Genomic DNA, 15,511 nt, shown 5'->3' with positions numbered 1-15,511 from the left:
GGGAAGGTGTGGCTCCAACAGCCTGGGGTGGCTGGTTATATTATGTGGGAGCTTGGGAGACAGAGAGAGAGAGATGAAGGCTGGTGTTGAGCTCACTTTCTCCTTTCCCCCACCTCGTCCACACCCAGCCCATGGATGGCGTTGCTCACCCTGAAGTCAGTTTCCTCTTTGGAAACACCTTGGCCTCATCCTGCATGTCTTTGGACTTGACCTGACTGGGACCACAGGGAATAAAGAAATGACAAAATTAAAGCTGGGATCTGGTGGGTGGTATACTCAGATGAAGGGTCACGAGCGACAGCCAGGAAACTCACCACGTTAGGGGCTCTCTGTAGGGGAGTAAGTAGCCTTACGCTGAAGTCATCTGGGGTGGAAGCTGTAGTCAGTACTTTCTGCTCCTGCTGGTGGATGGTAGACCAAGAAGAAGGCCTTGCCATGCCTACAAGTCTGGGACATTGACATCCTTGACACGGTCCTGCTCATGTCAACAATGCACATTGACTCAGAGTTTCATCCATTCCCTACAGCCCTCACGGATATCTCAGAGGTGTGTCTCCTAGGTGACTCCACATCCCAATATGGCACTGAAGGTGAACCCCTCCCTCCATCACAAAAGAGCCCTTGCGAATAAACACAAAAGATGAACATACTGGTCAGAAAGTAGACAAAGGCCATAAACCATGACTTCATAGGTGTTCGATCTCATTGATCTGGGGTACAAACAAAAAGACGCTTTCTGCCCCAAGCGACCTCTCTCACCTGTGTCAGCCGAGACAGGCGGCCTCTGGCATCAGAGAATCGCAAAGATGGTGTGCTATGGACATGATGGGGCCACCAAAGCGGTTCAGTGGGTAAAGGAGCCTGGGGACAAGTCCGACAACCTAAATTTGATCCCTGGAACCCACATGAAAATTGCCTCTGACCTTCATATGTGCACCATGACACAAGCACATGAGCAAAGATAGACAGACAGACAGAGAGACAGACAGAGGGATGAAAAATTAAATTAAATAGGAGAACTGAGAAACAACCTGATTGTCCATCTATCAAGTGGCCTCAGGACATACCAGTCCCTGGAATTCTTCCAGCCACAACTGGCCTGTGTCTAGCGGGGAGCAATCCCACAACACTGAGAAAGAAACATTATAGAGCTTGTAGCCTTCAGGGAGGCCTCGGCACATCAGACACTGTGGGTGGGACTAGGGGGGTCCATGGCAGACAGTCGGGTGGCCACAGTATTTATTCACCATGATGCCTCTGGTGGAAGGATTGGGTTTTTTGGTTTTGTTTTAGGGAATGCAGATAGAATTTGCAATGTTTCTCTTTTCTTCCCTTGGATTGTCTATGTAGCAAGGAGGGAGATTGCTCTATGTCAGAAATAGTGGCCTCATTTTCTCTTCCTTTCTTTTCTTTCTTCCTTCCTTCCTTCCTTCCTTCCTTCCTTCCTTCCTTCCTTCCCTCCTTCCTCTTGGCTTTTTAAGATACTATGTAGCCCTGATTAGCCTGGAACTTGCTATGTAGACCAGGAAGGCCTCAAACTCACAGAGATCCACCTGCCTCTTTCTCCCCAGTACTGGGATTAAACCATACCCTGGCCTCATTTTCTGGCCATGAAAATATACATGCAGGCTAGGGGTGCACCACAGTAGTAGAGCACTTGCCTAGCATGGGTGAGGTGCAGGGTCCCATTCCCACTACAGAAAAAAGAAATACATATATAGTCATGTTAGTGTCAGTCCCAAAACAAACAAACAAACAAACAAACAAACAAACAAAAAACAGAGCCAGCTACCACTGCTGAATGACAGGGACACATTCTGAGAACTGTGGGATCAGGGTCAGTTTTATACAAACTAAGACAGCTATGGTGTCACTAGGTGATACAGTCTATGAGACCAGCACCAACAGGGTCCGTTCTGCTGTCCCCTGTTGAGGCAAGTGTGATAGCTTATGTGGCGCATGACTGTAACTGTAATTAAGAGGAGAAGCTGGGGGCCGGATGGCAGTAGTGCACGCCTTTAATCCCAGCACTCGGGAGGCAGAGCCAGGTGGATCTCTGTGAGTTCGAGGCCAACCTGGTCTCCAGAGTGAAATCCAGGACAGGTATCAAAACTACACAGAAAAAGTCTGTCTCAAAAAAACCAAAAAGAGAGAGAGAAACTGGAGATGTGGCTCAGTTGGTAGAGTACTTGCCTAACATTCCTGATGCCCTGGGTTCACCCCCCAAGACCACATAAACTGGTTGTGCACACCTGTAATCCCAGCACTTTGGAGACAGAGGCAAGAAGTTCAGAAGTTCAAGGTCATCCTCTGCTCCATGGGGAGTTCAAAGCTAACCTGGGCCACTTGAGACCTTGTCCCCAAAAAAGGAGGGAGAGAGATCTATTATAAGGAATTAGATCATGGATCTATAGAGATCAGGAAGTCCCCTCATCTCCTGTCTGCAAGCTGGAAGCCAGGGAGGTTTCTCAGGGGTGCCATTCAGCCTTAACCCAAGAACCTGAGATCCAGGGGACTCCTTGGGGACCATCCTTGGTCCAGGGCATGAAAGAGTGGAGCTATCCCAGTTCCACAGTGAGTCAGGAAAGGGGCAGAATTCCTCCCAGCCACCTTTGTTCTATCAAGGCCTGTCATGGAAGGGATGAGGCCTGAGACCTTGGGGAGGACATCTTCTAGGATTCAGATGTGAGTCTCTTCTGGGAAGGTCTTCTGCCATTCCACGGTCGTCACACAGACTTAACCGTCACACAGGCTTAGTCTAGAAAACATGGAAAATACAGAAAAGAGGAGAATCAGTTACACATAATTCCCTACCCCTGCCACTTGCACAGGTGAGTTCCGTGAATGTGGGGCCATAAAAAAGTAAAGAATGCCTTTAATCCCAGCACTCAGGAGGCAGAGGCAGGCGGATTTTTGTGAGTTCAAGGCCAGCCTGGTCTACAGAGCGAGATCCAGGAAAGGTGCAAAGAGTAAAGAATAATGTGGGAGAGATGTTCCTTCTCTATTTGGGGACACCATCGCAGTTCACATCCACAGTGTTTCAAGCACCTGCACCTTTGGCCAAAGAACTGAGCTAGACATTGGGATAAATATTCCATCCTGTATGTTACGAAGCGTGAAAGGCTTAAAGCCAAGTTCACACCCAAACACCACCACCACGTAGTAGTTCAGTAAGGCCTTGGTCTCCTGCCGTCTAATTTCCTGAATGGAGACCAGGTCCCTTGATCTCTGTGTAGGCTCCTTTGTCAAAAACCTCACAAGATCAACTTCAGGAAGGAAGGGTTTGTCTGGGCTCAGACTTGAGGGCCCAGTCTATCCTAGCAGGGAAGAGTCGTAGGAGCATGAGGCAGCAGGTCACATGACGTCCACGGTCAGGAAGCAGGGAGAGAGGGGTGCTGGTGCTCAGCTCAATTTCTCCCTGTTGTTCAGCCCAGGACCCCAGCCCGTGGGATGGTGCCGCCCACAGTCAGGGTAGCTCTTCCCACTCAGCTAACCTAATCTAGAAACCCCTCGGGGCAGGCCCAAGGGTTTCTCTCTTAGGCGCTTCTGGATCCTGCCCAGTTGACAATTGCATTAACCATCACAACCTTGATGTATTTGTTCCTCCCATCTGTAAAATGGGCACAATAAAAGTCCATACTTTTAGTGCAGTTAGAAATAGGAACTTGGTTCCTCTATGTCACGATACTTACTAATTACTTCTAGAGCCCACATGTGGTTTGCAGAATTGGTATGTGCAGACCTAGTGCACACAGACAACCCCGACTCCACCTTTGGTGGCCTTTCAGTGACTTGAGTGTGCGCTGACACTCTGTGTTTGTCATCCTGCAGCCAGGAGGAAGAGGAGGAGGAGGCCTCTTCACGGTACTACGTACCCAGCTACGAGGAAGTGATGAACACAGGCTACTCGGAAACCAGGGGGCAGGAGCAGAACCCAAGACTAAGCATCTCTCTCCCCTCCTATGAGTCGCTCACGGGGCTCGACGAGATGACCCCCACGGGCACTAGGGCCGAGACAGAGGCCAGCCCAGGGCATGCTCCCGACAGGCAGAACTCCAAGCTGGCCAAACGCCTGAAGCCACTCAAGGTTCGAAGGATTAAATCTGAAAAGCTTCACCTCAAAGACTTCAGGATCAACCTCCCAGACAAGAACATTCCTCCACCCTCTATCGAGCCTTTGACTCCGCCACCACAGTACGATGAGGTCCAGGCCAAGGCCCCTGATACCCGGCCTCCCGACTGACGGACCCCTCTGATTTCACTCCCTCCCGTCTCACCCTCCACACCAACAGACTGCGTCGAAGCCACTTCAGCCCCAGACGAGGGGTCAGGGCACACTTAGCCACTGTGATGGGGATTCTGGGTAGAGGGCTTTACTAAGGATGGGTCACAGGGCCTCACGTAGCAGGTGCATCGGAGGGATGCTGAGGCTTGAGATGAGCTGGACCACCGCAAGGTGTATGGCCTTGGCATCCCCTCCATCTTCCTTCCCAACCCGGGATCATTGGTGACACAGTCCTCTTCTGAGCTGGGACAGGATCCCCAGTGACGGACGTAAACCCAGGTTGTCTCCTTCCGCTTCCACCACAGTTGCTGGGTTTCAAAAAGAAACCAAGTGTTGTGCTCGCTTTCTTCACCGGAGCTTCAAACAGGCGGAGAACATGGCTCAGCTTTGGCCAAAAGGACACAGAACTGTCTTATGAATAAAATGATGACCGTGTGGGGGTGAGTTGTCCGGGAGGCCCCTAGGGGCCCCTGCTGCTGTCGGTTCTTTGAGGGTCTACGGCCTGATGACCTTCAGCACCGTGACACATGAGGTGGTTGTCTGATTCGGTACACTGGTCTCTCATGGGTGATGAAAGGCAAGAGAGGAAAAGTCACTGTTCCATGTCTTCTCAAATGCCGTGCGGCTGGGCATTTTATAATAAAGTGTTTTATATGTAGCACACCTGACCATTGAGTCATTTTAGCAGGAATAAATAACACCAATAATAACAACCAGTCAACATGGACACTTAATTCACAGGGAGCTGTGTTCTAGGGACCAGAGGTGTTATCCCATGTCCCCTTTACCCAAGTCTGGTGCGGATTAACTCACAATCCTAGATTCGTGCAGGCACCCCGCATTGCACCACTAACAAGTAGTTCTGAGCTCAGACCATCTGGCTTCGAAGCTGAGACTGGCAATTTAGAGTAGCCTGCCATCCTGACCCAGGTAGCCCAGGAAGGAGCTCAGCCTGTCACCTAACCCAGAACTGACTGGAGGTAGATAGGTCCTCTAGGAGGACACAGTGTCTACAGTGCAGTACACACCACTGTGAAACACCCCAGGGACCACACACTATTAAGGAAGGGAACAGAAACTTTGGAGTCCTGATCCTGGCCCTGGAAGAAAGCCTGGAAGAGAGACCTGAGTTCAAAGGACTCCTTCTGTTATCAGGGCTTGGAGCAGCCTCCTGGGAGCTACGGGCACCTTGGAATCTGAGGAAGAGAAAGTGGTTGGGCTCTGAATGTTTCACAAGCTCCAGGAAGCTAGAAGGGAAATCACAGGCTTAGCCCAAGTGAGATGGGATGATATTAAAAGGTTCACATCTGTGAAAAGTCTGAGTTGGAGATGTGGGTCAGTGGGTAGGGGGCTCGCCTCAAATGCAGGAAGCCTTGAGTTCGATCCCCAGCAGCACATAAACTAGGCTGGTGGTGCACACTAGTAATCCTGGCACTCAGGAGCTGGAGGCAGGAGGATCAAGAATTCAAGGTCATCCTCTGTGAGTTCAAGGCTAGCCTGAGCTACATGAGACCCTGTCTCAAAACACAGTGTGTGTGAGAAAGAGAGAGAAAAAGACAGACAGAGACAGAGAGAAAAGGGTTTTAGGTTTTTTTTTTTTTAATTTTTAAAAAGAAATGGGTGGAGGAAGACTAAAAAGATAAAAGCACGGGTTGGGGATTTAGCTCAGTGGGTAGAGCACTTGCCTAGCAATCACAAGGCCCTGGGTTTGGTCCTTAGCTCGGAAAAAAAAAAAAAAAAGGAAAAAGATAAAAGCAAAAGAAAAGTCTCATCCTTTTTCATTTCTTCTTGTCTTTTTTTTCTTTGGGTGCGAAGGATCTAATATACACACACACACCACACACACACACACACACACACCACCACCACCACCACCACCACCACCACCCCACACCCAGCATATGACAGACAAGGCTATGCCTCTGAACGCCGTCCCCAGCCATCTTCCTGCCACATTTTTTGTTCTTAAGGCAAACTGAAGAAGGCAGAGATCAGGGAGAAAACTCAAGATGTTGCCCAGGTGTTCTTGGGCCTCAGTGGACCCAGGGCTGTGGAACAGCAGGGAGGGACCCTCATCCAAGATGCTTTAAAACCCATCCAGCAGGTGGGCGGTGGCGCATGTCTTTAATCCCAGCACTCTGGAGGCAGAGCCAGGTGGATCTCTGTGAGTTCGAGGCCAGCCTGGTCTACAGAGTGAGATCCAGGACAGCCAGGGCTACACAGAGAAACCCTGTCTCGAAAAAACAAACCAAAAAAAACAAAAAACAAACAAACAAAAAATCCATCCAGCTATATCCCCGACCCATGATAGAGTAATGTCAGCAGTCTTGTGAGTGCCAAGTGACCTCCATACTTTCAGGTTACTGCTGTGGATATCGTTCTGTATAAATAAAACACTGATTGGCCAGTGGCCAGGCAGGAAGTTTAGGTGGAACAAGGAGAGAGGAGAATTCTGGGAAGTGGAAGGCAGAGGAAAGAGACACTGCCAGCCGCCACCATGACAAAGCAGCATGTGAAGATGCCGGTAAGCCACGAGCCACGTGGCAAGGTATAGATTTATGGAAATGGATTAATTTAAGCTATAAGAACAGTTAGCAAGAAGCCTGCCACCATGACCATACAATTTGTATGCAATATAAGTCCTTTGTTTACTTGGTTGGGTCTGAGCGGCTGTGGGACTGGCGGGTGACAGAGATTTGTCCTGACTGTGGGCAAGGCAGGAAAACTCTAGCTACAGGTTACAGCTGAAGGAACTTGAGAAACCCAACCAGAAGCTGGGCTGGGTGAGGCTCCTTCACCCTGGGACTTTGGTCCCCGACTGTGCAAGTGGAGAACAGGAGCCAAGCATCAGCACGCAAGCCATGGTTGCTGTATTGACAGCAGGCGCACTGTGACTAGCCGACGGCTGTGACTTCCCACCATGAAGTACTAACCTCGACTTCTGAGCACCTTATGAGGCTTATTTTTAAAAAATACATTTATTTGTGCATATGCATGAATGTGTGTGAGAGAGTGCTTATGTGTGTGTGCATGCCACAGTGAACATGTGGGAGTGAGAAGAAAAACTTGCAGACTTGAGTTCTCTCCTTCCACGCCATGTTGAGGGGTTTAAGCTCAGATTGGCAGGCAGGCAGGAAGACACAGTATCTTTAATGGCACTCCCGGCTCCCCCAGGGACAAGGACTGAGGGTCCTCAGCTCACCAAAGGCAGCTTCCTTCTGCAGTCAGCTTCATTGCAGAGCAGCCTCCCCTGCGTCTCTCACCTTGGCCCTCAAGACAGTCCCCTGGAGACCCTTCCTCTCTGAGATCCCATCAGCCATCATCCAGTCCCTCTCATGTTGGGACGAGGAAGTCCGTTCCTGTAAGTTATTCTTTGGTTCCCCACATATCCACCATGGCATGTGTGTGCCTATGCACAAATGAAATAATAAACAAAAAGGATTCTTTTTAAAAAGAAACTGTTATCCTTAGAGATCAGTCTGAGTGCGTCACTTAAGAGTTTTCTTTTTTTTTAAGTAGCTTTTACAAAGCCAATTTTCCTATTCCTCTGCCATTCTAGACTTCAGGTATAACTCCCTGTGACATCATAGGAGCAAACTTCTGGTCCCTTGCTTCCTCTCTGCGTCTGTCCCCAGCTTGCCTTTAACAGAACTTTCCACAGTTGTTCTAACCTGGAATTTATTAGCATTCTATAAAAGATATGGGAAAGATAATGGCCAGTGTTCCTACAAAGTCAAACACACTCTGAGACTTTGTAGATTATTTATCAGCATGCTTGGAGTCAATGCATGTAACAAAATAAAACGATCAGAATAAAAATTTGGAAACAGAAATCATGGCATGCCTTTTCCGGGTTGTAGATCTTCTCAGGAAGAAGACAGAAAGAAAACATCAGATAAGTCAGTATGGCGTCCAGAGATAAGCCTCGGCACTGTGGAGAATTCGGGAACTGTGTGAGACTTCAGAACCAGACAAATGTTCACTCTTCGTATCTGTCCTTGCGCTGTCATATCTGAACATACTCCCAATGACTGTGCCCAGCCGAATAAAGTCACCAGTATCCGTGAGAAAAATACTACGCTGAAGAGACTGCAAACTTTTACTTCTTGAATAAAATCTGATAAGCCGTGTGACTAGTGTTTGCATGGAAACGAGGATCTGATACAAGCTAGGGCATAAAGCCACCTGTGACATCCAGTTTTCTGCCTCTTTCAAAATTAAGTGAGAGAGAGCAAGAGCTGCATTTTTTTATTTCTGAAAATTTCTTGTTTGTTTTAAAAATCAGATCCCAAGTACGAGTCTCCAAGCTATTTTGTTGGCGGTTTTTTTTTTTTTTTTAGATACAAGTACACTATGAAAGCCTTGGCCAAGAGTCAGTTCATTTCAGCATCAGAACCCACACAAAGGCAGTGGAGAAATGGTTACTGAAATGCCCATCTTCCAGGAGACGCTGTGGGAGGAAGCCAATCCTTTTAATGCTGAGGGAGACAAGATGGCTCAGCAGGTAAAGGTGGACGTAGTGCAAGCCTGATGATTTGAGTTCTGTCCCCGACTCCTCCACATTGTCCTCTGACCGCCACACAGGTGCTATAGCAAGCATGCACACATGCATGTGTGAACCAATGAATAAATGAACTAAGAAAAAGTTCTAACAGAAACACGGGGGCAGTGCGATGGATCAGCTTGTAAAGGTGACCTGAGTTCAATCCCAGTGTCTTTCTTTGGGTCACTATTGCTGTGATGAAACACCATGACTGAGAAGCAAGCTGGAGGGGAAAGGGGTTGTTTGGCTCTCACTTCCCTCTCCATAGTCCACAAACGAAGGAAGTCAGGACAGGAACTCTAACAGGACAGGAACCTGGAGGCAGGAGCTGACCCAGAGGCCATGGAGAAGTGCTGTTTACTGGCTTGTTCCATATGGCTTGCTCATCCTGCTTTCTTATAGAACCCAGGACCACCAGCCCAGAGATGGGACCGCCCACCATGGGCTGGGCCCTCCCACATTGATCACTAATTAAGAAAATGCCCTCCAGGCCCGATCTTATGGAGACATTTTCTCAATTGGAGTTTCCTCCTAGTAGATGAATCTAGCCTATGTCAAGTTGACATAAAATTAGCCCGCACACCTGGCATCCACAGAGGTTGTCCCCCGAGCTGCAAATGTAAGCTGTGGCATGTCCCTCACCCATGCATATCATGCACACACACGATAATAAGTGAGTTTTTAAAGATAACGCTGTCAATTAAAAGCATCCATTTCATCAATCAAAATGCAAAAAGACAACCCACAACTGCAACCACAAATTCGAAGACTCGATTTTTATATTTATTTTCCAAGTTAAAAAAAAAAACATTCTAGGACTTAAAATGTTTCCATTTGCTGAAAGCAGTAAAAATTGTCCATTAATCTTTTCCTCAAGCCAATAATAGAAAGGTCTCGGGAGGCCAAGGCAGAGCCAGAAATAGGACAAAAGTCGAGGCTGTGGAGGAACGTCAATGGCTGCATTCCATAAATATGCTGGAGACAGGCTGTCCCATGGGTCTACTTTATGAAGACTGGAATACTCTGAGACAGGGTCTCATATATCCCAGGCTGGTCTTGAACTTGCTAAGTAGCTGAGAGTGACCTTGAATTTCTGATCCACCTGCCTCCACTTCATGAGTGCTGGGGTTACAGACATAATCATGCCACCTTACTCAGTTATGCCATGCCAGGGATCAATCCTAGGTTTTGGTACATGCTAGGTAAGCACTCTTCCTACTGAGTCACACCCACCACCACCACCACCATCCCTGGCAGCAGATGAGTACATTTTACACACCCTTTCATTGAGTGAACATTGAACTAGATGAATACAATTTTATCTGCTCTAAGTGTTTCACACTGGCCTTATCTCATTTGGGGTTGGATGAAGTGATACAGGGTGTTCACTGTAGCATGGCCAGCAGCACCCTCAGCCTCTACTCGTGAGATGCCAAGAGCACCTTCCAAGTAGGCTGTTACTATTTGGATCTGAGTTGTCCCCAGAGATTTATGAAGCAGCCTATGGTACCACTGAAAGATGGTGGACCCTTGAAAAAGTTGGAGCCTAGCTGAAGGACAACAGGTCACTGGGGTGTTATGGTTTGGATCTAAAATACCTCCCACAGGCTCCTGTTTTAACTGTTGGGTCCTTGACTTGTGTCACTGTTTGAAGGGTGTGAAGTCAGGAGATGGGACCCAGTTGGCAGAAGTAGGTCACAGCCGTAGGTCTTTTGAGGTTATGTCCACCATGAGGGTTAATACTAACTGCCAAATAGACAGAATCTAGAACCATCTAGGAGAAAAACCTCAGGGAAAATCTGTAAGCAAGTCAGAGCGGGCTAATTAAGGTGAGAAGATCCACCCTGAATGTGGGCAGCAGCATCCCATCGGCTGGGATGCCAGAGTACATAAAAAAGGTGAGGACCAGCATCCATCTCTCTCTGCTTCCTGGCTGTGGATATGTGAGCAGCTGCCCTACACTCCTGCGCCGTGCCTTCCCTGTCATGATGGACTGACTGCACCCTCAAAACACGAGGCGCAATAAATCCTCCCTTCCTTAAGCTATCTCTATCAGGTATTTTGGCCACAGCAAGGAGAAAAATAATAAATACAGGGGTGTGCCCTCAACAGTGATTGAGAGCCTGGCCCTCTCCTCTCTCTCTCTCTCTCTCTCTCTCTCTCTCTCTCTCTCTCTCTCTCTCTCTCTCTCTCTGCTTCCTGGCCACCTGAGATAGCTGTCTCTTCTATCACATGTTCCTACATGATGACCCATGTTACCACAGGCTCCAAAGCAATGGGGTCAAGCCGTCATGGACCAACACCTCTGAAAGGACCAACCTCAATCAGCTTTCCTCCATTGAAGTTGATTGTCTTGGGCATTTTATCACAGCAATGGAAAGATGACTAACATATGCCCGTCCAAAATGTTTCCAGAATCTGTCCAATATCACCGGAGAGGAAAATATCCCTGGGTTGAAAAACCACATGGAAAAATTAGGGAGGGAAAAATGACTCTAACTGAACAGTGATTTCCGTGTTCTTACAATGCAATTTTGAAAACAACACTAGGTCACAAGACAGAAAATCAAAGGAGCGAGTCAAGTGTAAAGAGGATCCTGAAAGCAGGGCCTTGAGTAGGAAGGGCTCCACAGTTCATCTTGCCCAACTTCCTTGTGTAGGAAAGTAGAACAGAGATAAAGATCTTTTCTGGAGGCCACACCACACTGTGCAAATATCAGCAGTTACAGGTAAATACTCAGTGGGTTCCACCTGGGAAAACAAAGGACACAGGAAACACCCCACCCATGGAACTGTGAGAGGGGCACCTTGTGAGCATCAGATCTACCCGTGGCTTCCATGGGTGAAGTACATCTACATATTCCTGCTGTTTCATTCCTGTGGCAGTGATAAAATACTATGAAAACAAAGCAACTTGCCAGGCCGTGGTGGCACACACCTTTAATCTCAGCACTTGGGAGACAGAGGCAGGGGATCTCTGTGAGTTGGAGGCCAGCCTGATCTACAGAGCGAGATCCAGGACAGGTTCCAAAGCTACACAGAGAAACCCTGTCTCAACAAAAAAACAAAACAAAACAAAAAGCAACTTAGGGGAGAAAGGGTTTATTTTAGCTCACAGTTCCAGGTTGGCATCCATAATCTCGGGGAAGTCAAGGCAGGAACTTGAAACACATCACACCCACAGTCAAGAGCAGAGAGAGGCTAATGCATGCATGCTGGCTGGCTTGCTGTGCTCCGCTCAATTTCTCCACTGGCATATAACTCAGGGCCCCTTCCTAGGGAATGGTGCCGCCCACAGTGGGCTGGGTCTTTCCACATCAGTTTACTTAAGATACCCCACTATGAGCTTTCCTACAGGCCAACCCAGTGTACACAATCCCTCATTAAGACTGCTCCCAAGTTGTGCTACAAATTGTATTTTATGATAAACAGTGGAAGAAAAACTCCTTACAGAAAAGTTCTAGTTAAAAATCAACAAAGGAAGAATAGCCCTTAAAGGAAACTGATGGGTGAATGAATAAACAAAGTGTATCATGGAGCGTTGCCCACCTTAAAACAAGAGGAAATTCTGATACATTTGACGCCATGATAAAGCTTGGGAACTTTGTGCCAAGTGAACTCAGTGAGACCCAGAGGGCTGGGAGACGACTCGATGGGTCAAAAGAGCGCTTGATCTGCAAGTGTGAGGACCTGAGTTCAAACCCTCGTCACTCATGTAAAAAGCCAGGCACACTTCACATGCCTGTAACCGCAACACTGCGGGGTAGTGGAGACAAGCCATCACCAGAGCTCACTGGCCAGACAACCTAATCAAAACAGAAAGTTTCCTGTTCAGTGAGAGACACTGTCTCAAGTAATAGAAGAGGACACCCGCCGCCCTGCTCTGGCCTCTTGCACACTTCTGTGCACGCAGCACACACATACATCCCCTGACACATCCCATACAAAGAAATAAATAACACTTAAAGACAGGCACAGAGACACATGTTTCCATGAGGATTAAACAGGAGCCAAGCTCATGGAAACAGAAAGTGGATGTCTGTGTAGAGCCTGGGAGGAAGAGAAAGAAACCCGTGTTCAAGGGGTGTGCTTTCAGTTTTACAAGACGGCAGTCTTCTGGGGATTGGCTGCACAGCTGACAAAGACACTTCACCCTTGTAAAATGTGTGCTTTAATGGGTAAAGCAGAGGCTAGAGAGACGGCTCAGAGGTTAAAAACACTTGCTATTCTTCTGAAGTACCCAAGTTCAGTTCTCAGCACCCATGTTGGGTCGTTCACAATCACCTGTAACTTCAGCTCCAACAAATCCAACACCCTCCTGACTCCATGGGCACCTGCACTAACCTGTGTATACCTACACACAAACACACACACACGTGCGCACCCAAGAATGCACGTGTGCACCCACGTACACAGGTAATTAAAAAAAAATAGCAAAAATAAATTCTTAAGATGGATAAAAGCAGAAAATGTTATATTATGTGTATTTTGCCACAATTTAAAATGAAAACTAGGTTCTTGAAAGACAAAAAACAGAGTTGATGAGGACCTTACTCCAGACAGATCAGTCTGTTCAGACTGATCCCATTTATCAACTTTGGCCTCATTAAAAATAGAATAACTGGTTGTCAAGGTGGCTGAGCAGGTGAAGGTGCTTGCTGCCAAGCCTGACGTCCTGAGTGTGATCCCAGGAACCGATGTGGTGGCGGGGGAGAGCCAACTCCCACAGGTTGTCCTCTGACCTCCTTGTGTACTTCTCACACTGCTCTCTGCCCACCTTACCCTGCCCCAACACCCGATAAATAAAAGTGGAAGAAAACTTTTTAGTTGACTAACTAGGGTTGAGAGTGTAGTTCAGTACATACAGGGCTTGTCTAGCACACAGAGAACTTTTTAGTTGACTAACTAGGGTTGAGAGTGTAGTTCAGTACATACAGGGCTTGTCTAGCACACATGAAGCCTGGATTCAGTCCCAGCATCTCATAAACTAGGCAAAGTAATGGATGTCTGTAATTCTCCACACTCAGGAGACAGACACAGGAGGACCAGAAGTTCAAGGTTATCCTTGGCTACCTGGTGAGTCTGAAGCTAACCTGAGCTACATGAGACTGTAGAGGGTGAAGGAAGCCCTGAGTGAGTGTGTAAGGAGCAGACGAAACACTGAGTGGATTGTTGACATGGTTACGGCCATGTTAAGGACCCAATGCCTCAGACCCACGGGAATGGCAAAGCCTTCCCCAGGTGAGGCCCAGGGGATAGCAAAGCCTTCCTCGGGTCCTAGTATAGATGTCACAAATGACTGACCTTCAGCTGAACCCAGAGTGAACAGAAACTGTCAACCACAGCTTCTTCCTCTGGGAAGTTTCCAGCCCTAGACTGGTCCCGTGCAGAGTCCTCCCGCTGGGTCTAGCTAAACCAGCCCCCATTCATCTGTGTGAATAAACTGCTTCCTCCATACAGATGTGTGCAGTAAACTCCGAGTTTCTGTTGCTGTTGGTGGTGTACCTCCATCAGAGTGCATGGCCCACCCGATCCCAGCTTTTCTGCACATATGTCTATGTCTGTGTGTCTGTCCTTTATTTATCCCCTTGTCACAACAGTCAGCCTATCCCTATTACTTGAAACCTTATCTCAGGTAATAATAATAATAATACAGTAATAATAATAATAATAATAATAATAATAAAGCAATTTCAGGATGCAAGTCAGCATAACCCAGCTGCTCCTTCATATACCAACAACTAGATGCTGGGAGAGATGTCAAGAAAACGATCCCATTCACAAAAGCAACAAAAGATAAAACACCTAGAAGGCAATGTCACCAAGGAAGTGAATGATTCCTATGGTGAAAATTACAAAATGCTGATGGAACAAGCTGAGAGACAAACAGTGGACAGACACCCCACGTTTGTGGATGGGAAATGTCAGTACTTTAAAATGTCCAGACTACCAACAGCCGTCTACGACAGTTCACCTTTACAGAAACCTCAATGGCATTCTTCACAGAAATAGAAATAAAACAACACACACAAATAAACAGACAAGATACATAAATATATTTTGGTTTGAATTTGGTTTGGTTTTCAAGACAGAGTTTCTCTCTGCAACAGAGCCCTTGCTGTCCTTGAATTTGCTTTGTAGACCAGGCTAGCCTCAAACTCATAGAGATCTGCCTGTCTCTGCCCCCAAGTGCTAGGATTAAAGGTGTGCGCCACCACACCCGGCAATGATTGGTTGTTGCTGTTTTGTTGATAAATGTATTTTTAAAACAACAAAGCTAGATGCACGATAATACCCGTATGTAGGACATGGATACTAGACCCCTGTCTCTCACCAACTGCAACTGCACAAACCAGGCATCTCTGTGCTCAGGATGGGCTGTCGAATCCCACGGCCTGGCTGGGAAGAGCTGCTAACAGTAAGAGGGCTGAGTGTAAGCAGGCTTCTGACCTAACAATTGTGCGTGAGAGGAGGAAGGCACTGAAGCCCCCAGGAGCAGCCGAGTCCAGGGTGGAGCCATCTACACGGCTGCATTGTTCCTTTCTGCAGTGACAGATGGAATGCCCTGACAGAAGACAGCTTAGCAGAGAAAGGGTTACCATACAGCCCTTCATGGTGTCATGGCAGGAGGATCATGAGGCTGGCCTGGGATTCGGAAAGTGAGACCAGGCTAGATAATCTCA

General features: G+C 47.6%; 1 protein-coding gene across 1 annotated transcript in view; it reads left to right on the top strand.

Moving 5' to 3' along the window:
• The window catches only part of Tmem51 (transmembrane protein 51), a 53,455-nt gene extending 48,454 nt beyond the window's left edge, over positions 1-5,001 (top strand). Inside the window, 1 exon segment of the mRNA XM_028880666.2 lies at positions 3,832-5,001. Within this exon segment, the coding sequence (XP_028736499.1) occupies positions 3,832-4,243 (412 nt within the window). The 3' untranslated portion in view covers positions 4,244-5,001.
• The last annotated feature ends 10,510 nt before the right edge of the window (positions 5,002-15,511 follow it).

The sequence above is a fragment of the Peromyscus leucopus genome, chromosome 2 (assembly GCF_004664715.2).
Source record: "Peromyscus leucopus breed LL Stock chromosome 2, UCI_PerLeu_2.1, whole genome shotgun sequence".
NCBI classification, from domain to species: Eukaryota; Metazoa; Chordata; class Mammalia; order Rodentia; family Cricetidae; genus Peromyscus; species Peromyscus leucopus.
Note: the sequence above shows the minus strand (reverse complement) of the source record. Positions and strands in the feature narration are given on the sequence as shown.